Genomic DNA, 21,783 nt, shown 5'->3' on the forward strand with positions numbered 1-21,783 from the left:
TACTTTAGAAGCTGGAAAAGTAAGCTACAACTCTTATTCTTGATAAGGCAGCAAAACAGCAATGGAAGTAACATCTAAGGAACATAGGTTGATTGATAAAGAGAATAGAGGTAGCAACTATAAAAGGCAAGTCCTTCTTGTGAAGTAATTTTGGTCAGATAAAACTGCTCATAAAACCACAGAGAAGAAAGAAGGCAGGTCCAGGCAGGTGTTCCTGTAATAAAGCGATTTATAAAATTGTCACATAAATCTCTTCTCTTGGTGAAAACTGACTAATGCAGAAAATATGATGAAAAATAATGGTGAGTTTTAGCAATTTTCCTCAAAATTACAGAAAGTGACAACTAGAACTTGAGTTCAATTTCTTGATTCAGGGTTAGTTCAAACATACTATAAGTAATTAGGACCTAGACCACAGCTAACTCGTTTCAAACTCAAAAATATTTTTAGAATGAGTAAAATAAAATTTAAGTAAGATTTTGCACTTAGGACTGTAATTGAGATCTGGGTTGCAATCTTAGCTTCCTTAATTATTAGAAAATTACTTAGCTTCTCTGAACCTGTTTTCACTATTGAAAAATGAGAATAAAGCTTACCATTAGACCAGATGCCTTGAGTTGTTGGGAATATAAATATGAACAACAGGGTGAGGGAAGTAGAGTGTAGAAAAAACCAATACAGACGAAATAAAACTAGTAAAAGAATGAATAGGGCCCTGGCTGTTGTGGCTCAGATGTTTGGGCATCGACCCATGCACTGAAAGGTTGCAGGTTGAATTCCCAGTCAGGGCACATGCCCAGGTTGTGGGTTCCATCCCTGATTCTTGGGTAAGGGGTTTGCAAGAGGGAGCCAATCAATATTTCACTCTCACATGGATGTTTCTCTTTCTCTCCTTCCCCCTCTCTCTAAAAATCAATTTAAAAATATATAAAAAAAGGAAATAATAGTTATAATAAATAAACGAACAAAAAAAATAAGGTGCTACAGTAGAAATAAGATTCCTACTATGAAAATAGTTTTCAGCACAGTATATGACATAATATGTGCTCACGAAACATTAGATTTCACACCTATATTCCCTTGCCAAATTATGAATTAAAAACACTGAACATGAAGAATATTTAATTTACCATGGCCAGGTGGCCTTGTCCCGCAAACCAAAGAACTGCAGGTTCAATTCCCAGTTAGGGCACATAACTGGGTTGCAGTTTTGGTTCCCAGTCTGGGTGGGTATGGGGAGGCAAACCAATCAATGTTTCTCACATTGATGTCTCTCCTCCCGCCCCCCCCTTCCAGAAAGATCCATGTTCAATCACATTATTTAAGTTTGAGCAGAGTACTTAACCTCTCCAAGCCACAGTTTCTTAACTTAGTTGGAAAATGAGGACAATATAAGCACCTATTTCATTGGATTGCTATGAAGATTTAATAACAAAGCTACAGTAATCAGATTAGTATGGTATCAGTATAAAAACAAACACATAGATCAATAAAACAGAACAGAAAGCCAAGAAATAAAGAAACCAAGAGTATACAATGAGGAAAGGATAGTCTCTTTAATAAATGGTGTTGGGAAAACTGGAGAGCCACATGAAAGTGTACCACTATCTTACACTACTTATAAAAATCAACTCAAAATGAATTAAAGGCTTAAACATAAGTCCTGAAATCATAAAACTAGAAGAAAACAGAGGGTAACCCCTTGACATTGGTGTTGGAAATGGGTTTTTAGATTTAAAACCAAAAGCAAAGGCAACAAAAGCCAAAATAAACAAGTGGGACTAGGTCAAAACTTCTGCAGTGCAAAGGAAACCATTAACAAAATGAAAACAAAACCTATGGAATAGGAGAAAATATTTGCAAATATATATCTGATAAGGGGCTAATACCCAAGCTTTATAAAGAACCCACAACTCAACCCTCCTACAACTCAACAGCAACGCTTCCTGCCAAATAATCTGATTATAAACGGGCAGAGGAACTTTTTAAAAAGACACAGTCAACAAGTAAATGAAAAGCTGTTCATCATAAATCATCGGGGAAATGCAAATCAAAACCACAATGAGATATCACCTTATACCTGTTAGAATGGCTGTCATCAAAAAACAAGAGGTAAGTGTTGAAAACAAAACCCTTCTTTATACACTGTTGGTGGGAATGTAAACTGGTGCAGCCACTATGGAAAACAGTATGGAAGTTCCTTGAAAAATTAAAAACAGAACTACAATATTATCTCTAATTTCACTTCTAGGTATCAGAAGGAAATTAAATCATTATTGAAGAAATGTCTGCACCCCCATATTTACTGCAGACTGTTTACAACAGCCAAGCCATGGAAACAATCTAAGTGTCCATGGAGAGATGAATGGATAAAGAAAAAGTGATGTATATACACAATAGACTATTAATCAGACATACAAAAGAAGGAAATCTCGCCATTTGCATGAATGGACCTTGAGGGTATTAAGCAAAGTGAAATAAGTCAGATAGGGAAAGAGAAATATTGTATGCTCTCACTTATATGTGGAATCTAAAAAAAGAAAAAAAATTAACGCATAGAAACAAAGAACAGATTGGTTAAAAGTTACAAATTTCCAGTTTTAAATTCTGCAGATATAACGTAGAGCATAGTTTTTTAAAAAAGATAATGAATAGTACCTGGTGTATTATATTTCAGTAAAGGAGTAGAAAAAAATTATGATTCCTACAAATATGATGACTATCTTTCAATATATCTCTCAAAAATCAGTATTTGTTTTTATTTTTCCCTAAGCTATTTCTACTGAGTTATTACCCAACCACGTGTTTTGGAAAGAAACCTATTATTTATTTTCATTGGGAAAATTTATTATCAACTATAGTAAGGGAACAAAGTGGTTTAAAAAAAGATAGAGAGACACTAGTCCAAACAGTTGAAAATACCATTTCGAGCTCAAATCTACAGCTTCTTGAGGAAGTTACTTAGTGGTGTATCATACTCCAGAATGGCTGAGAGCAGAGGGATGAGCAAAACTTGCACAAACAGAGTTGTAAACACCTGAGAAGGCGCTTTCACACAAGGGCACCAGGCGTAACCAGGTAAATGACAGCAACAGGAATGGTGAGTAGGGAGGCCCCGTCTCTGTCCATCCCCAGCGGCGGCCAGACAAGTTCTAACCTCTCCCCTCCAGAGCCTTCACTGTACGCTAATTCCTCAGCCGCAAAAATAAAGGCGCCACAGGTAAGGCGGGGGGTCGGAGGGTGGGTGTCCTCTTCTCCATTCTGCACTCGCGCCCAAATGAGGATCTCGATCGCGCGGCCCCCACTCCACTGCACAGAGACTGAGTCTGCAACCAAAGGCTAAAACTTTTTCTTCTTCTTTTCTTCTTCCAGAGAGCACCAGCCTGGCCGCAGCTCGCAAATACCTAAGGAGAAGGGGGGTCTTCCCACCTCTCCCGACTCTGACCCGGGCCCTTCTTCCCTAATGGCAAGAGCTTCTCGAAGCGCGGACCGCTCCCCTAAACTCCTCCCCGCCGCTGACCGCCAGCCCGACCATACCTGGGAGTGGTTCCACCCGGGGATGGCTCACGGAAACCTCAGGAAGAGCGGACCAGCGAGCGACGCCACCGAAGGGCCAGTCATGGTCTCCCTCGTTCAGGTCAGCAGCGCAGACACGCCTCAGCCGCCGCCGCACCTCCCGCCTCCGGGTGGGTCCCCAGCAGCCCGGGTACGGTCGCAGCCTCCCGCATTGCACGCCGGGAAAGGCCTCCTTCCACTCCTCGGAGACTTCAGTTCCCAGGATGCACAAGTCTCCGGGAAGAACTGCACCTTGGGATGTGGAGTCCTAATCCTACGCCTTCTCCACGTTCTTAACACGGAGTCCAGGGAACTCTGCTGGGGAACCTAAACGTAAAGCACCGCCGACGGTCGTGAAATGTAGGCTCCTCGTGCATCCGGGACCTTGGTCCAGCTTTGGCTGGGTGGGGAATGGTGTCGCCTAGCAGCCGCCGCCGCTATTGCTCGCTAGGAACCAGTTGGCGGGATCCAGCGTCCGGTTGGCACCGCGTTGGGGAGCCGTCGGGCCTAGCTGCGGGGCTCGGCTCGGTGGATGCGGTAGATAACAAACCTCGGCTGGTTGCCAGGCTTGGTGGGTGGGTCCTGGTGAGCCGGGGCAGCGAATCTCTTCCCACGCAGGTTCTTTAAGCCTCAGGGCCCGTGTGCAACAGCCCAGCTTCCCGGCCCCGTAGTCTTCGGTCCCCTATCCGTCTGCCTTCTTGCTTCAGCCCTATTTACTCCGACCCAGAGGCACTCATTTCAGTCGTTTATTTCTGCACTCCCCTCCCCCCAGTTCCTTTTCTCCGAATCAGGGGCCAGGTTCACGCTTCCAGGCACCCCGGCGCCGGGCACCCTGAGATGTTCGCGCGCCCGAGAGGAAAGCGGTGGGGAAGGTGACTCCGAATCTTAGTGCTGACCTAGACGAGTTTTAGCAAGGGAGCTGGCATAGTTTATTCAGCTAGTACAACAACTGATGGTTTGTGCCAACTGCTATAATTTTGATGAAGGCTTTTTTACTCACATATTTGTTACACAGTTAAGGAGCCATAGCTCTTTGCTAAAACCATAGTTGTAATAATGTCATTTATAAAACCTGTAAATTACTGTAAAAACAGTAATGCTGTTTACCTCGAAAATGCTAATACCCACCTGTTTTGTTACAGAAGGTAAAGCATTGTTAAAGAATTCAAGATGCCACCAAATATAAACTGGAAAGAAATAATAAAAGTTGACCCAGATGACCTGCCTCGTCAAGAAGAACTGGCAGATAATTTATTGGTTTCCTTATCCAAGGTGCTTAACTGATAAATACGTAGCTATAGACATACAACTATAATTACTCTAAGTTGTCCGTGAAATCACTGAGTGATTTAACTGCAAGAATTTTTATATTTTGCTTAAAAGTTATAAAAAATAAAATAGCTGCTTTTCTGTTTACTTAGGTGGAAGCAAATGAGCTAAAAAACGAAAGTCAAGAGAATGTGATACACCTTTTCAGAATTACTCAGTCACTAATGAAGGTTTGTATGTAGTAGGTTTTAATAACAGCTTTGACTCTTAGAGGAATTTAATGATCTGTTCTTAAATAAGTTAATCTCTGTGAAAGTACGTTGTAATATCTAAATCACCACTAAAAAATGAGATATCTTCAAATGTAATTGAGAATTTTAGTGTACAAAACATTGCTAGTTTTTGTTCTAAAGTTCCTAAAGGAATCTGGAGGGGAAATGGAATGGGCATGCTTAAAAATAACATAGGGAAGTCCTATGTTAATTATATCAGCATAATCCTGAAGTAGAGATGAAAAAAGCAGATAACCACTATAGGGTTTTGCTAGGAGAAGAGAGTTAAGTGTGAGAAGACCCCATAAAGGTCAAAGACTGACGTTTTAGGTAAGTGGAGGGCAGTGGAAAAATGTTAAGGCGATTCTAGAGCTGGAGGTTACCATAAGTAAAAACTGGAAATTGAAAATACACATATTCTTTACATTTGAGGAGACAAGGGCAGAAAGTTTATAGCAGCTTGCAGAGGAAACCAATGGTAGGTATCCATATAATTTGACAGCCTTGTTAAGGACCTAGAGTTATATTTTATGCTGTCAGCAATGAGGATTCATTAAAGGTTTTTGAGCCATAATTGGTAGATACAAAAATATGCATTAAGAAGGCCAACCTATGTATGTTAATAGAACAAATTGAAGGGAATTTAGGCATAACAGTTTAGACATAACATTATGAAGGAGGTTAGACATAAAATTATGGACTAGAATAATGACAATTGAAAAAAAGAGACAGAAAAGAAGGGAAAAAATAGAGATAGTGGAAAACATTACAAAGGGAAATATTGCAATACTGGATATAAGATGAGGGAAAAGAGGAAACAAAGATGTTTTAAACTGTTAAGAATCTAGAAATTATAGCCTTAAAAAGGAAAATCATATAGTATTCATCAACAAATATTTACTGAATGTCTTCATGTGATACGCACTGCAGACACTAAGTATTGGGAGAGCAATAAAATTCTTATTTTCAGTTACATTCTAGTGTAAAGGCATATTAAAGTCACTTTTTTTGTAAATGTTTAGATGAAAGCTCAAGAAGTAGATCTAGCTTTGGAAGAAGTTGATAAAGCTGGAGAAGAACAAGCAAAATCTGGTAAATACCTTGGAAAAAATTTATGATGTTAGAGATTAGCCAAAGGACATATGTGCAAAGCCCATGGACACAGACAACAGTGTGGTGAAGGCCAGGGGGGCAGGAGAGGGAGCTGGGTGGAGGAGGGCAAAGAGGGGGGAATGGGGGACATCTGTAATAGTGTCAACAATAAAAAAAAAGTTTATGATGTTAGATAGTGGATTCCATTTATTCACTAAACAGTAGAGAATTAGCTTTCGTATAGTCTATAAAATTTGTATACTCAATTTATTTTGAAAGATAATTCCTACTTTATGGGTCTGGTATAAAATAGTTTTTTCCCTGTTATATTACCCTCTCACTATTACAATAATGATGGAATCTTTAAAAGAATTTTATTGAAATTTATTTAAAAGCTTGATAAATCTGACCAATTGTAACATTTATCTTTTTTTTTTTAAATAGAAAATCAATTAAAAACTAAAATAATTAAACTGGAAAATGAACTGGAGGTATGTTCTTTTATATTCCCTAGAGTGTAATTGTTAATTTTATTATTTGGAATTATTATTTTCATATTTTTTATTATTATTGGCTGGAAAAATCACAAGAATGATATAATTATTTGTTCAGTACGTATTTTATATGCCTATTATGTACCTTAAATTCTATTAAGAATTGAGCATCCAGTTGTGAACAAAATAAAAACATTCAGTAATCCTATAGAGCCTATAGTCTAGAGAGGTATACAAAGGATTACTAGTAACAGGTGGAGTGAGGCACATGGGAATTTGAGGAATAGTGGTAGAGGGAATAGTAGAAGAAGCAGCTTTTGAGAAAGCCAAGAGCCAAAATATGAATATATTGTTAAGGAACTGAATATGTTGAGATTCCTGAGAATGTGGGAAAGAATGTGATACAAATGGATTATCCTTTAAAAAGAGGAAGGGAGGAAGAATGGATGTGTACAGAACCTTTAGTTTGTAGGTTTAGTGCCTAGAAGTTGAGAGAATGGAGAAAAGGTCATCTGCTAAAGTTAAGAGCAGGAGATGTGTGGTCCAATTTGAAGGAAGTCAAATAAAGCTTGAAATACAGTAGAGAATGAGCTAGAGATTACTGGATCTGGAGTAAGACAATTTGAGTTTAAATCCTGATTTTTTTATGTTAACTCTGTGAACTTCAGTTTTTATTCCCTACTGTGTGCCCAGCTTCTATAATAATTCCAACCACTTTCAATAAATACTTATTAAATGAATTATGAAGTCTGATCCATTCTGTGTTAGTGTTTGGCCTGAGAGTTCCTGTAGAATAGAAGAATAGGGCTGTTGGAGATACTGGTAAGAAAGTGGTTGAAGTGATGATAATGAAATCCTAGCTGAATAGGCAAGGAAGTCAAGATTGGGTTCTTGGGGAGAGGTTAGGGAGAAGACGGCTCAAGGAATTAAAGGGTCCTGTCAGGTTAAAGGCAGGTATACTGGAAATAAAGCAGGGAATGTTCCTGCTTGGACAAGGTCCTGGTGTGGGTGTGGGAGTGGGAAGTTATATTGAGTTCAAGAAGCAAGTTTAAAAAAAAGAGACCAAGAATGAAAGTTATATAGTATAAATATTGCTTAGAGAGACTTTTGATGTAAGACTATGAGCCATTTGCTGCTGTCATGAGTAGGTAGTGATCCCGTAGCTAGGTATCATGTGAGATTCAAAACAGCTGGAATTTTTGCAGAGTGGTGAAGGGATGATAGCCTGGAAAGTTGCAGGTTGGGGTAAGTAAATCATTACCTTCTCTAAACCCTGAAGTATATGGGATGTGAATGAGCATTTTCCAATTGACAGAGTTCCAAAGGAATTAGTATACTAAAGGAGCCAATTGCAGCTAAGGCAAGGAGTTGGAAAGGATGATTCAGTAAAAAAGGTTGAGGTTGTAAAATATTAATTTATCTTGAAAGAGGATTTTTCAAGAGCACAATGGAAAATGTTTGAAGGAGGGAAAGAAGGAGAAAAATTTAATTAAGGTAGAAGGGTAACAGAACTGTATGGTAAAGAGATGAGACATATTAGATAACCAAAGGATTTGGTGTTTTGGACCATGGTCCAAAATAACAGGAATATGAAGTGAAATGGATTTGGTCTGCTGTAAAATTTTAAAGATAAAGTCTGGGCTGTCCTATGCAGTAGCACTAACCACTTGTGGCTATTTACATTTAAATTCATTATAATTAAAATTAAACATCCAGTTCTTTAGTTGCACCAGCGACATTTGAAGTGCTCAATAACCATATGTGGATAGTGACTACCATACTGGACAGTGCAGAGAACATTTCCATTATCTTAGAAAGTCCTGTTGGATAACACTGGTCTAAATTGTCTGTGGTTTAAGAGTAAGAGCAGGTTAAGAACAACAGGGTTCAGTGACTGAGATGGAGGCTCTGGTGGTTTGTAGCCTGGTTTCGGAGCTCTGATGCTCAGAGGAAACCTACATAGTTCATCATCTATGTTTTGTGACTTGGCAGTTTAATCTGGCTCAGAAGCTATAACAGAGCCTGAGTAATTGATGGTCAGTTCTTCATAGCTCAGGAAAAGCTTAGGGGGTGAACTAAATCTTAAATAAGCTAAATTTTGAAAAATGTTTCTTAAGCTAACATGATTTTAAATGTTATAACACACATTTAAACTCAAGATAATTATATGTTTTTTGTTGATTCATTTGGATCTCCAAACATAATGGGATTAATTTATACTTATGGTTTATTACTTTAAGATGGCACTACAGTCTACAGGTGGACGTGACACTCGGTTTTTACGTGATGAAATTCGCCAACTTGAAAAGCAATTGGAACAAAAAGATAGAGAATTGGAGGACATGGAAAAGGAGTTGGATAAAGAGAAGAAAGTTAATGAACAAGTAAGGCACATTTTTTTCAATGAATCTTAACTGTGCAAGTTACCTAAAAAACACATCTGTTTATGCTTTTAATAATTATTGATAACAATATCAGTTTTTATGGTTGTATTTATATGTGAAAATTGATGTATACTTATCTCTAAGGTTTTATATCACAGTTTGTGTTGTCATTACATCTTTAAAATATACTGGATCAGGTACTTCTAGTGAATCTGACTTGGGGATTAATTCTTTATATTTGGAGGTACATTTTTCTCAGGACTAGAATTGTTTACATAAAATTGATGATTTGGTCTAGAAAATTGGTTTGAAGAAATTACTAGGCATTCAAAATACTGATTTTTTTATTTGCCATAGTTTATTTTGAGAAAAAGGGTATTTTTTTGTATTAATTTATATTAGTAATAGACTTAGAAATTTATCTTTTAATGATGTACCCAATAATGATTAATCAGATTTCTTGTTTTTACATATTCTTCACTTCATATAATATATAGTTCTTAAAATATGGTGGTGTTGCCAGCATCTTGTAAATCAGTACATATTTTAAATCATGACATTTCATCTTTTATACAAGCATAGTTTACTATTACCTCTTACATTAGTCCTTATAAAATAATCCAATGCTGTGTTCACTTAAATCTTGTTGAGGAAAAATTGTTTTTTATAGATAAATTTGTATTTCCTGTCAGAAAATAACGTGTTTTTAATTTTGGCTCAGCTGTCAGTAAACTTAGTATAGAATTTGGTGCCTAATTGTGGTATCTATTCTATCCCTGATGCCCAGAAGCTTTTTCTACCTTTGTGTCCTTTAGAAGGTCAATGTTGTATTACATCCTGATAATCTTAGTTCACCTATTGTTCTCTTACAAATAGATGGTTATAAAGTTTAAGTAAACAATAGTGATTATTAAGTGATTTGGTACTTAAGGAGAATCCATCATAAATTGATTTGTAAGCAAAAGCATCCCCATTCTTGATATATCTATTTTACTATATAATTTGGAAAAGTTATGTAGTGGAAAAAGTATGGATTGATGTCACCTAAAGGTTAGGATGAAGCTCTTAGAGCACTGTTTTATTGACTCAGTAAAACATAATGGTCCTATAGATTTTTTAATAATCATAAAGGATCCAACCTATACTATACAGTGATACAGTTGCTTAGGGGCATGGAACCCACAGCCTAGGTATGTGCCGTGACTGTAAATTGAACCTGCAACTTACTGGTGCACAGGAGGGTGCTCCAACCACCTGAGCCACACTATTCAGGGCCTGCCTTCTGGTTTTAACGTTCATGATCCTCTGGGGAGGTAAGCAAAGGCCTGTTGCTGAGGAATTTGATCTTTTTTCTAAAAGGAGCCAATGGCCCTAGCCAGTTTGGCTCAGTGGATCGAGTGTCAGCCTGTGGCCTAAAGAGTGCCGAGTTTTATTCTGGCCAAGGGCATGTACCTCGGTTGCAAGTTCAGTCTGTCAAGAGGCAACCAATCAATGCGTCTCACATTGTTGTTTCTCTCTCTCTCCTCCCCCCCCCCCCCCCCCCCCCGACCTCCTTTCCTCCCTCTGGTTCTCAGAATCAATGAAAAAATATCCTCAGGTGAGGATTAACAAACAAACCAGAGTGAGATGTTTCAAAAAACCAAGGAAAAAAAGGGCATCAGTAGTGGTAAATGCTTTAGCCTTAAGTTCTTGACATGTCTCTGCTTGTTAAATTAAAAAAACAAAACTGTTTCTTAACTCCCATATAATAATATAATAGGAAATTTTTAAGATTTATACAGCACATGACATTTTATTATAAACCTTCTTTAAACATTAAGTTTGAAAACTTGCATATCTTCATAAAGATTGTAAAAAATAAGAACACCCATATGCTGTTCATATAGGTTCCGCCGTTAACATTGTGCCACATTTGCTTTATCATTCTGTGTATCTTTGTATACACAGACATATTTTTCTCTCTCTCTTTGATAAGCCATTGAGATGATTGCAGACCTTATGATGCTTCATATTAAAATATTGCAGATATCATGATACTTTATACTTAAATATTTCAGTATGTTTCACCTGAAAAGTGAGGGTATTCTCCAACATAACTATTATATAATTAGCATAGTAAGGACATATAATATTAATTCAATACTGTTATTTAATATCTGGTACATATTCATATTTTCTCTATTGACTCAATAATGTTCTTCATAGTATTCCCACCCACTTTAAGAGGTTCAGTCAGGGATCACATATTGTGATTATTTATTTTTAAGTATATATAGTTGGTACACCATTGGGATTCTGTCTTCTCCTTGAAACAAGGAGGACTAGCAGAAAAGTGAAAGGTCATAAGAAGGATGGGATTGGACAGTAGGTGAAAAAAATCCATAATGTAATAATATGTGCTCGTTTGGGGAAACTAAAGAAAAGAGTTACAAATGAAATCTTTAACATGTGGAAAAGAGAACAGCAGTTCAAAATTTTTTGCTATTCCATAAATTGAGTGTTGTGCTAAGGACTTTATATACGTCATGCTTAATTCTTATGTCAGCACATGAGATGGGAAAACTGAATTTCAGAGATGTTAAATTACTAGAAATTATTGGACAAGGTATATAAACCTAGGCTGGTCTGATTTCAAATTGCTTTATAAGTAATTTAATGTTCTCTGAGAGCAAAGAGTATTCTAGCCCTGACATGGAACAACTGTGAAATGATAAAGACCTTGGATGGAACACTTCTCGTTATTAATATTTGGTCAGGGGAAAGGGGGAATGTTTTTTGTTTTCTGTATCCTTTGGTTAGTTATTTGCTTTTTTGTTTTTATAATTTTTAAACTCACCTGTTTCATCCTTCCCAATTCTTAGTTTTCAAAAATTTTGTCTTATTATTTATGTCTTGAGTTGACACGAAGTCCTTGGTAATGAAATATTCTCTATTGGAGAATATTTAAAATTTAAATTGATTAGATGAAAACCTGCCATTATATTGAATTACTGCTAAATTTTATTTATTTATGTGCTCTTTTAGTTGGCTCTTCGAAATGAGGAAGCAGAAAATGAAAACAGCAAATTAAGAAGAGAGGTTGGTAAAAAATTTTAGTAGTTGTTATGGTTCAACAAAGATACTTATAAAAAAACTTTCATAAATTTATGCTGTAACCAGAACTAGAATCATCTAAGTAAGTGATGTTTTCAAACTGACTGATTTAATGACATTTGTCTCAGGAAAATAGAAAAAAAATCTAGAGGTGAGGCTATTGAGTACTATATTCATCTCTTAGGCCTATGTAGATAAATCTTGCTTTCTGTTTTATAAGCTAGCCTTTACTAGTTTGCTAATTGAATGTGTACTGGATTTCTGTCTTATTTTTCTTGTTTTTATCCAGCATCCTTTTAAAATTTTTGTTCATGAAATCTTGTCAGTTCTAATTATTTGGTTCTTCTGAGCCAAATAATTTTTGTACATTGTTTATCCTGATAGGAGTTCTTATCTTTTTAACATAATTAACATGTTCTTTGTTTTTGTTGATAATTAATATTCTTGCTTTCTTTGTTTATCCAAAATAATATTTCACCCTTCCAGAATTTCTCTTTTTTTAAAATTTCTAATTATTACTTTTAATTATATATCCCCTTTTTCATTTCTAATTACCCTTTCCTGTCCTTTTCTGGAGAACAAACGTCTAAAGAAAAAGGTGAGGCTTTAGGGGTAGTGAAATCTTGGAATTTTAAAGATATGTTTTGAGATCACTATTTAGAGAATAAAATTTTGTTTTTCTGGATAGTTTCTTACTAAGTAGAATATCGTATTTGGTCTACCTTCAGAATGAACAGCTTCGTCAAGATGTTATTGACTATCAGAAACAAATAGATTCGCAAAAAGAAACACTTTTATCAAGAAGAGGAGAAGACAGTGACTATCGATCACAATTGTCTAAAAAAAACTTTGAACTTGTTCAATATCTGGATGAAATTCAGGTAAAATGGATAGAAGTCAGTTCAAAGCAATGATTCTTATAAAACTTTAATTTCATTATAGTATATACCTACTATTTAGCCTTACATTTAAATTTTCTAGTATAAATCCGTATAAATCTGTGTATTTGTAAAACATGAAATAAATTGCATCTTTGCAGTTGCAAATCTTGCAAATTCATTCTTTTTATATGCCTATATTGGTCATTGTTTAAGAAGAACTAAGATCCTTAGGTTAAGTTTTCTTGATATTAATTTGATTTAATTGGTCAACAACAGTTGATACTTAAGATCTATAAAGAATTTTCTTTTCTCTAACAGATACTTAATGATGCTATTCAATTTTAATTTAGCATACTTAAATTTCAATTTCTTCAACTGTTTTTAATCATAGTGTCTTTAACTTTCTTAGACTTTAACAGAAGCTAATGAGAAAATTGAAGTTCAGAATCAAGAAATGAGAAAAAATCTGGAAGAGTCTGTACAGGAAATGGAGAAGATGACTGATGAATATAATAGAATGAAAGCCATTGTGCATCAGACAGATAATATAATGGACCAATTAAAAAAAGAAAATGAGCATTATCGGCTTCAAGTAAGAACTTCTGTTGGACTAATTTTCGCAGATCTCATAATGCCTCATTACTAATTATTTGAAACTGGATAGTACTTTAACTTTTTAGGATGGATTTTTGTCTTATGCTGTAGTATTTTATACTGTAATATGTTGCCTAGCTGTTATATTTGTCCACATCTGTTTCTCCAGTTTTCTTACACATACCTCATAATTCTTGCCATGTAGGGTGTAAAGGTGATACTTGAATAAATGTGTATACAGTAGTCCTTTAAAGCTAATAATTATGGGAATTTTCTACAAAGACTCTTAGCAGCCCTGTGGGCCATAAAGTTTAGTTTTATACCATAAATATACTATAAATATCAAAGAAACATATATTGTTCACACTTACATGGGGTTAAACTTATTTAAAATATATAATGCTTAAAAATACAATTTCTTACTAATGAAAAATAATTATACAAATATGAAGGTATAGAAACCATTAAATGTCACCTCTAACTTCAGAACTGCTCCAGTAATGAGTATGCTTTTGTAATGTATATGTATATGCATATTGTGTGTAATGTATTTATAAATATTTATATATAATAAATGTGTTTATATTGTGATAATTTGCAATAATTTTAGAAATAATTATTGCCTTTTAGGTGCAGGAGCTTACAGATCTTCTTAAAGCAAAAAATGAAGAAGATGATCCAGTCATGGCAGCTGTCAATGCAAAAGTAGAAGAATGGAAGGTGCCTTTTTCAATTAATATAATGGCTTTTTCATTTGCAGTTTAGATTTCAATTTTTTTAGTCTTAGTTTTCTTTAAAGGCCTTATAATAGTCAATGACATTTTTATTAGGCATTTTATAAAGTGCATTAAATGTCTTAGCTAGAAAAACTGTTAAGAACTGTCCTGCATAGTTCTCTAGCTAACTTGTTATTGAATGAGCTCTTTCACATCAGTGCGTTAATCTTGAATCTAAACTTTCTGGTAGAAATCTAAGTCCAAAATATAATGTATTTGTCATCTAAAATAGATAATTTTAAATAATTTAATTATTTTTACATAAATCATAATTACCTTGCATACATTAGTTATATAGTTCCAGGTTAAATTTTAGTGTAGAGTCAGTTTTCCTGACTCTCCTTCCATGTCAGATTAATCAAGCTTTTGGCATTCAGTGGGAATGGGAGTAAAGAAAGGGATCTTTCAGAATTACCTGAGATGTCTTTTCAGAAGTCTCTTCTTCCTCACTACTCTCCAAGCACAGCTGTATCCCCAGCCTTACCATATCAGAAGCTAGGATTGTAATGATTGCATATTATGAAAAAAGTCTGAAATGATTCTGAATAAATAATTCTAATTATAAAAGATATCACTTCTATAGTCAATGTTTCTAACAGGGTTTGAATAATTATATCTTATTGGCTATTTGGAATTGGTTATCATCTGGGAAGCTCAGACAATCTATATTTTAATCAAAGGCAGTAGCACTGGAAATGAGATCTACAGAATCAATTAGAGGTCAGTAAACTTTCTGTAAAAGGCCAGGGAGTAAATATTTTAGACCATTTGGTGTCTGGTATAATTACTCAACTCTGCTATTATAGCATGAAAGCAATTGTAGACAATACGTAAATGAATGAGCAAGGTTCTTTACCAATAACTCTTTATAAAAACAGGTTAGCAAGGCAGATTTAACCTGTGAGCCATAGTTTACCAACCCCTGGGGGGAAAAAGTTGTTTTTAACCATATTTAATTTTCAGAGGAGAAATGGTAGCATATGTATTCTTTTGTACTTTATTTTTGCTTAGTATCCTTTAAAAAATTGTTTTTATTGATTTTAGAGAGAGGAAGGGAGAGGGAGGGAAACATGAATGTGAGAGAGAAACATCAGTCAGCTGCCTCCTCATGCCTCCTATTGGGGATCGAGCCTGCAACCCAAGCATGTGCACTGATCCAGAATGGAACCCGTGACCTTTTAGTGCAAGGGACAACGCTCAACCAACTGAGCCACACCAGCCAGGGCTTTGCTTAGTATCTTAAAAAGCATTATTTTATTTCAGTGCTTATCATCTTGCATTGTTCTTTTTAATAGCTGAGTAATTTTTCTTTGTAGCTATGTTTTTTATTTAATTGATTCCCTATTGTGTGATTTTTAAGAGGTTTCCAATTTTTGCTGCTGGAAACTGTTCTAATGAATATATTTGTATATTTATATTTTGAAAATGTGTATCCATAGAGTAAATTGCTACAAGTATAATTGTGATACATTTTGCAAATATATTATTTCAATTTCTCATTTGTATTTTGGCTTTATGGTATTTTTTTGCTATGAAGTATTCTTTTTGTATATTATGTAGTTAAATTTATTGTATTTTTATGGCTTTTGGCCTTTGTGTCATAATTAGGAAGGATTCTGAGTATAAAATTATTTTCTCATATTTTCTTGTAGTATTTTCTACTTTCATTTTTTACATTTAGATCTTCAAAGCATGTATAACTAATTTTTGTATAAAGAGTGAGATATGGATGCACGAGAGCTAGTCCGTCGTCCAAACATCATTTAATGAATATTTTATCATTCTCATACTGAAATACAGTTTCATTTTTATTACATACAAAACTTGTTGCATTTAAATTTATTTTAGGACTCTTTTTTAACCATGTATACTTGTTTTAATTACTGTTTAAATATTTGAAAAAAGCGGTTCTCATTTTTCTGTTTTTAGACTCTTCCTTATAAATGTGTTTCTTAATACAAATTTCAGAAATAGTTTTTTAAAATGTTTTAGTTATTTTATTGAGTTATGTATTTAGTTTATAAATTAGTTTATAGATTGCTATTGGTCCTACTAGCAAAGAACACAAAATACCTTTTTTTTTTAAATTGAGGTATAATTGACATAACATTACATTAGTTTAAATTGAAGTATAATTGACATAACATTACATTAGTTTAAATTGAGGTATAATTGACATAACATTACATTAGTTTCAGGTGTACAATGTAGTGATTTGACATTTGTATACATAGCAAAATCATCATCACTGCAATAAGTTCAGTTAGCATCCATCACCATACATAGTTGCAATTTTTTATTTTTTGTGATGAGAACTTTCAAGATCTACTCCCCTAGCTATTTTCTAATATGCAATACAGTGTTAAACAACGGTGAGATGCCAGGAAGTAGGTGGTAACTCCTTAACCCTGTGCGTGTTGTGAGGCTCAGGGCCTCTCCCTTCCTTGTCTAGGGAGGGCTAGCCTCCCTCATAAACCGCAGACGCCTTTCATTCATTCAGGATGCTTTGTCCCTCTCAATGGCACATTAGCCTTTTCTTCATGAAGATTAATTATACAACATTTTTTGTAATTACGTGGAGGTGTTTATAACCTTGTTTTAGGAATGGGTTTTGAAAATGTGAGATTATTTAGATTCAATTTCTAAAAGCAAAAACTACAATGTGTATTTTGGAATCATTTCTTATTTGAACTTCAGGTTGTACACACAAAAGGAAAAATGATTATTCAACAGTTGCTGATACTTTCTCACGTTAAAGAATTTTATTTCCTGTATTTTTTTGAAATCCCCTGATGGTATCTGTTATTTATCATAAATAAGGAATGGTTTATTAATTTTTCTCACGTAACCAATTCTATTTTGTTTATTTCTAGTTAATTTTGTCTTCTAAAGATGATGAAATTATTGAATATCAGCAAATGTTACATAAACTGAGGGAGAAACTGAAAAATGCCCAGCTTGATGCTGATAAAAGTAATGTTATGGCTCTACAACAGGTAAAACCTCAAAATTTGGTTTATCAACCAGTTTTATTAGAGTTGGCAATGAAACCTTGCACTGTGTCTTACTATATAACCTGTGCCTAATCTAGTGGCTTGCACTATTGGATATATAATAAATTCTCTTGAAATTTCTTACACCATCCAGTCCCACAAAAAATTAGAGTTAAGTTTCGAATTGGGAATAGAATTATTTTATGTATTTTTCTACGTTGATGCAGATAATATACTCATTGTTTTGATTGGGAATTATTTAATATGAAACTATTAAAAACTTAGAAATTTAAAAATATCTTAATACTCTGTTATTAAAGTTTATTCTATTGTATTTTAGTGCTGAAATGTCCTGTACAATGTGAAATAAGCTAAGAGTGTAGTTATAATTTGACTGTACTACATAAGGATTTTATTTTTAGTACAAATATGTTCATATAGAAAGAAGTTACTCTTCAATTATCAGTGCTCTATACTCATAGTTCAAAAGAAAGAAGGAAATTTTGGAAATATTTGGTAAATAAGAACAATTTGAAGAGACAGTAATTTTGAATGATGTATGGATAAAAGCTAAGTTGAGTAAATGAGAATGCAAAGAGCTAAACGCAAACAGCAAAATGGTAAAAAGATAGAATTGGATGGATGATTGAGAAAAGTAACATAAAAGAAGCCCTAAGAAGCCACAAATATTCGAGAGTTCTAGAATTCCTATTTGCCGGAGTGTTAGCCATTAAATCATCTTTAAGTATTAGAGTGACGGCAGTGTACTTAATGTTGTATAGTGCAGTTGAGATACATAAAATAGTAAAAGGCATAGTTTTGACCCACAAAAAATATATTTTACAGTCTTATTAAAAAAACAAGACCTACCTTTTTTCTTACTTCTAAAATGTATGCTAATATTCATAAAAAGATAATATGTAATCAGAAATATTTTATAGGGTATACAAGAACGGGATAGTCATATTAAAATGCTCACTGAGCAAGTACAACAATATACAAAAGAAATGGAAAAAAATACTTTTATTATTGAAGATTTGAAAAATGAACTCCAAAGAAACAAAGGTAATTTAATATTTTATAAATATAGTTAGTTTATATATTGTTACATTTTAAAATATTTTTTAAAAAGTCATTTCACAATAGACATATTATTGATTTTTCTCTATTTGAATTTTATTAAGTTTTCAAAAATTATATGGGATATTAACTGCATATCTTACTAGTTAAATTTGTAAATGATGGAAATATTTTCTGTAATTTTTCTCTGATGAAAATTACATTAACTTTTATTACTAGGTTGGCTGTATGAAAGAAATGAAAAATGGTGATGTAATTGATTGTATTTATTTAATCCCCTTCTTTGTAATTAACAAAGAATGGAAGACAGTAAAATTTTGATCGTTGTGGCAGCATTGCGCATAGTTTTCAGCAGTAAGTTAATTTGTCAACATTTGAATTAACCTTACCCAACTTAATGTCTTATCATATTCTTTTGACCCTGGGTGATACGGCCTTGCCTAACACATCAAATACTCTGAAGATAAGCCCTTATAACATCAGTGGTCTTATACTTCCACAGCACTAGATACTATAGTTACATGAAAGCACATTAATGCAAACTATTCAGAATAAATTTATGACATATTTATTGTAATTGCTGAAGATAAAAAATAATTAGGAACAGAGGAGCTAATGAGTGAGTCTATGTATTTTATGTAACTGTCGGTGATATAATGGTGGTTGTGGTTGGTGGTGTGGTTGGGAATATCTGAACAAAGACTTAAAGGAAGTGAAGGAGTGAGCCATGCACGTGTTCCTAAGCAGTGGTAATATGTGCAAAGGCACTGAGGCATGTATGTTTCAGGAACCATGTATGTTTCAGGAACAAGCCTTTGGGGCTGGAGCAGAGTGAGCAAGTGGGGCATGATGAAATCAGAAAGGTAACCAGGAGCCATATCATATGGGGCCTTAAAGTTTGTTGTAAGGATTTTGGCTTTTATTTTAAGTGAGAAGGAACACCAAAGAAAGTTTCTGAAGATAGGAGTGATATAATTTGACTTAGACTGTGTCTTCCATAGAGCATAGGAGGGGTAAGGACAGAAGCAGGAAGACCTGTTATAAGACTATTGCAGTAATATTAATAATAATAACCTTTGGAGAGGTGATAGTAGCTTAAAGCAGTGGAGTTATTACATGTAGTCAGTCTGGATATATTTTGAAGGTGATAGAAATAAAATTTGCTGACAGATGAGATGTAGGATGTAAGAGGAAGAGTTATCAAGATGTTTAATTTGAACACTGGGACGGGCTGTGGAAAGGGCAGGTTTAGTGATGACCAGGTACTTAGTTAAACAACACATATTAAATTTAATATGCTTATTAGACATTTGAAAGTTTTAAGTAAGCCCTTGTATAGAAAAGTCTGAGAGAGCAATCTTGGCTAAAGATGTAAATTTGGGAACCATATGCATAAAGATGCTAGTTGAAATCATGAGGCTAGCTGAGATCAAGGAAGAAAATATTGGTTAAGAAGAAAAATCTAACGATTGAGCCCTGGAATACTTTTACTTTAGAGGCTGGGGAGATGAAAAGGAACAACTAAAGGAAAATGAAAAGGAATGGTCAGAAAGGTGGGAGGAAAACCAGGAGCATGCAGAGTTCTGAAAACCACATAAACAATGTCATCAAGGAAGAGAAACAGTTGTGTTCAGTGTTATATTTATTGCTGCTGCTAAGTCAATACGACTACTGAAAATTGATCATTGGATTTAGCAGTGGTCATTTTTGATTCAAGGGTAAATCATTCAATATAAAATAGAACCGATATAGACTCTTTAGGAGTGAGTTTCTATGAAGGAAATGAGAAAAATAGAGTAGTTGCTTGAGGGGAAAGAGGAATGATAAAAGTGTTTTTCTCTGTAAAATGGAAGAAATAATCATGCTTTTAGGTTAACTGGAAAGATCCATTAAAGAAGAAGCAATGAAATAGGGGAGGGAGAGAAGAACCTTCTGGAGCAATATCCTTCAGAAGGCAATGGGGTGGTAATGTAGTGCTCCAGTCAAGTAGTTGGCCTTAGGAGCACAGAGATTTCATTTGTAATAACAGGACGGAAGGTGGAGTGTATAGATACAGATAGATGCAGGTGGCTGGGTAGGTGTCCTGATGGTGAGAACTTGTAGGACTTCTACTTACTACTTCTGTTCTCTCAGTAATCAGGAAGCAAGGTTCTTGGCTGAAAGTAAGGATAGAGGAATATGTATTTGAAGTTTGAGATGAGAATAGAAAAGAGAAAGTATAGAATGGTCCCCTGGAAGAATGAACAGTCTAGGGAAATGTAGTGTGATTGTTGAGCAGCATCTAGGCCTACTTGATATATTCATTTCTATATGTGTGTGTATAATGTATGTATTAGAATTATACCTTGACAGTAGTTTAAACTGCTTTAAAAGGATGACTGATGTTATGGGTGTTACATATTCCAGCCACCAGGAGGAAGTGGGCAGTTGATCTCTGCTATTAAATAAGGAAGAGGTCTTATCTAATGACACTTCAGTCAGTCATAGCACATGACCCCTAAAGCCCACAGATCTGTGTACTGGAGTATACTCTACCTCTTGAATTTAACTTGTAAATATGACAGCTAGTGGTGTTTGCCCCTTCATTAGTTAGGATTAGGTTTAGCTGTCAGAAACAGATTTGAAAAATGGTGGCAAATCAAAACAGAAATTTATTTCTCATTTGTGCGATGGAATTAAGAAATGCCTGAATCTAGACCATTGTACAGGGGTGTTGCCTTCATCTGCCTCATACAAAATGGAGCTTTAGCTTCACATCCACATTCCAAAGAGCAAGATAAAGGAAGAAGGGACAAGAAGCAAAGAGCACATATTGAAGGATAGGTAGGTAAATATTGTGGAGAGCCATGTGGAAGAAGGGAGAATAGATATTGAGGACAACTTAGCCTCTGTCACATTCCCTAGCTAGGCTGTTTGCTCCAGAAAGCAGGACTCATTTCTTATACAGATGTGATCTCCTACACTAGTCCAGTTCCAATACGTAAGTGTATGTCCAGTAAACCAGTAGATGTTTATTATGGATGAAAATAAGAATGATTTGTTTCAATAAATTTTACAATGGTAGGAATACTATATTTTGTTCGAGCAACAGTTTGGTAAGATAAAGTAGGGATTTTTTTTAAGCTATTAATTAGGTTTAAGTTTAGCCACAGGTGACAGAAAATCAAATGTAACTGGTTTAAACAGGATAGGAATACATTTTTTCATGATATAAACAAAATTGAGGCAACTAGTTGAGCGTTAGTGTGATAGCTGCACAAATATCAGATGTCAGGCATCCTGTATCTTGTTACTCTGCCT

At 34.8% G+C, this 21,783-nt stretch overlaps 2 protein-coding genes and 1 pseudogene across 4 annotated transcripts in view; 1 reads left to right on the forward strand and 2 right to left on the reverse strand.

Annotated features, from left to right (window-relative positions):
- TMTC3 (transmembrane O-mannosyltransferase targeting cadherins 3) overlaps positions 1-3,686 on the reverse strand; it is a 60,547-nt gene extending 56,861 nt beyond the window's left edge. For both annotated transcript variants that reach the window (XM_016199446.2, XM_016199445.2), the window contains exon 1: positions 3,538-3,686. The gene's annotated coding sequence lies outside the window, so the exon portion shown is untranslated. The remainder of the gene's footprint in view (positions 1-3,537) is intronic.
- A 377-nt stretch (positions 3,687-4,063) lies between these two features.
- The window catches only part of CEP290 (centrosomal protein 290), an 85,435-nt gene continuing 67,715 nt past the window's right edge, over positions 4,064-21,783 (forward strand). Inside the window, exons 1-12 of one of the 2 annotated variants that reach the window (XM_087814506.1) lie at positions 4,064-4,126; positions 4,698-4,827; positions 4,977-5,054; positions 6,119-6,188; positions 6,633-6,679; positions 8,923-9,066; positions 12,091-12,144; positions 12,888-13,040; positions 13,450-13,632; positions 14,265-14,354; positions 17,284-17,406; positions 18,345-18,468. In XM_087814506.1, the coding sequence (XP_087670632.1) occupies positions 4,726-4,827; positions 4,977-5,054; positions 6,119-6,188; positions 6,633-6,679; positions 8,923-9,066; positions 12,091-12,144; positions 12,888-13,040; positions 13,450-13,632; positions 14,265-14,354; positions 17,284-17,406; positions 18,345-18,468 (1,168 nt within the window). In that variant the 5' untranslated portion in view covers positions 4,064-4,126; positions 4,698-4,725. Of the gene's footprint in view, positions 4,127-4,308; positions 4,828-4,976; positions 5,055-6,118; positions 6,189-6,632; positions 6,680-8,922; positions 9,067-12,090; positions 12,145-12,887; positions 13,041-13,449; positions 13,633-14,264; positions 14,355-17,283; positions 17,407-18,344; positions 18,469-21,783 lie in introns of those variants that run through there. The other variant, XM_087814505.1, reaches the window with a different exon arrangement.
- LOC148093782 (U6atac minor spliceosomal RNA) lies at positions 16,775-16,889 on the reverse strand (annotated as a pseudogene).

Source organism: Miniopterus natalensis, chromosome 2 (genome assembly GCF_054644295.1).
Source record: "Miniopterus natalensis isolate mMinNat1 chromosome 2, mMinNat1.hap1, whole genome shotgun sequence".
In the NCBI taxonomy this organism is placed as follows: Eukaryota; Metazoa; Chordata; class Mammalia; order Chiroptera; family Miniopteridae; genus Miniopterus; species Miniopterus natalensis.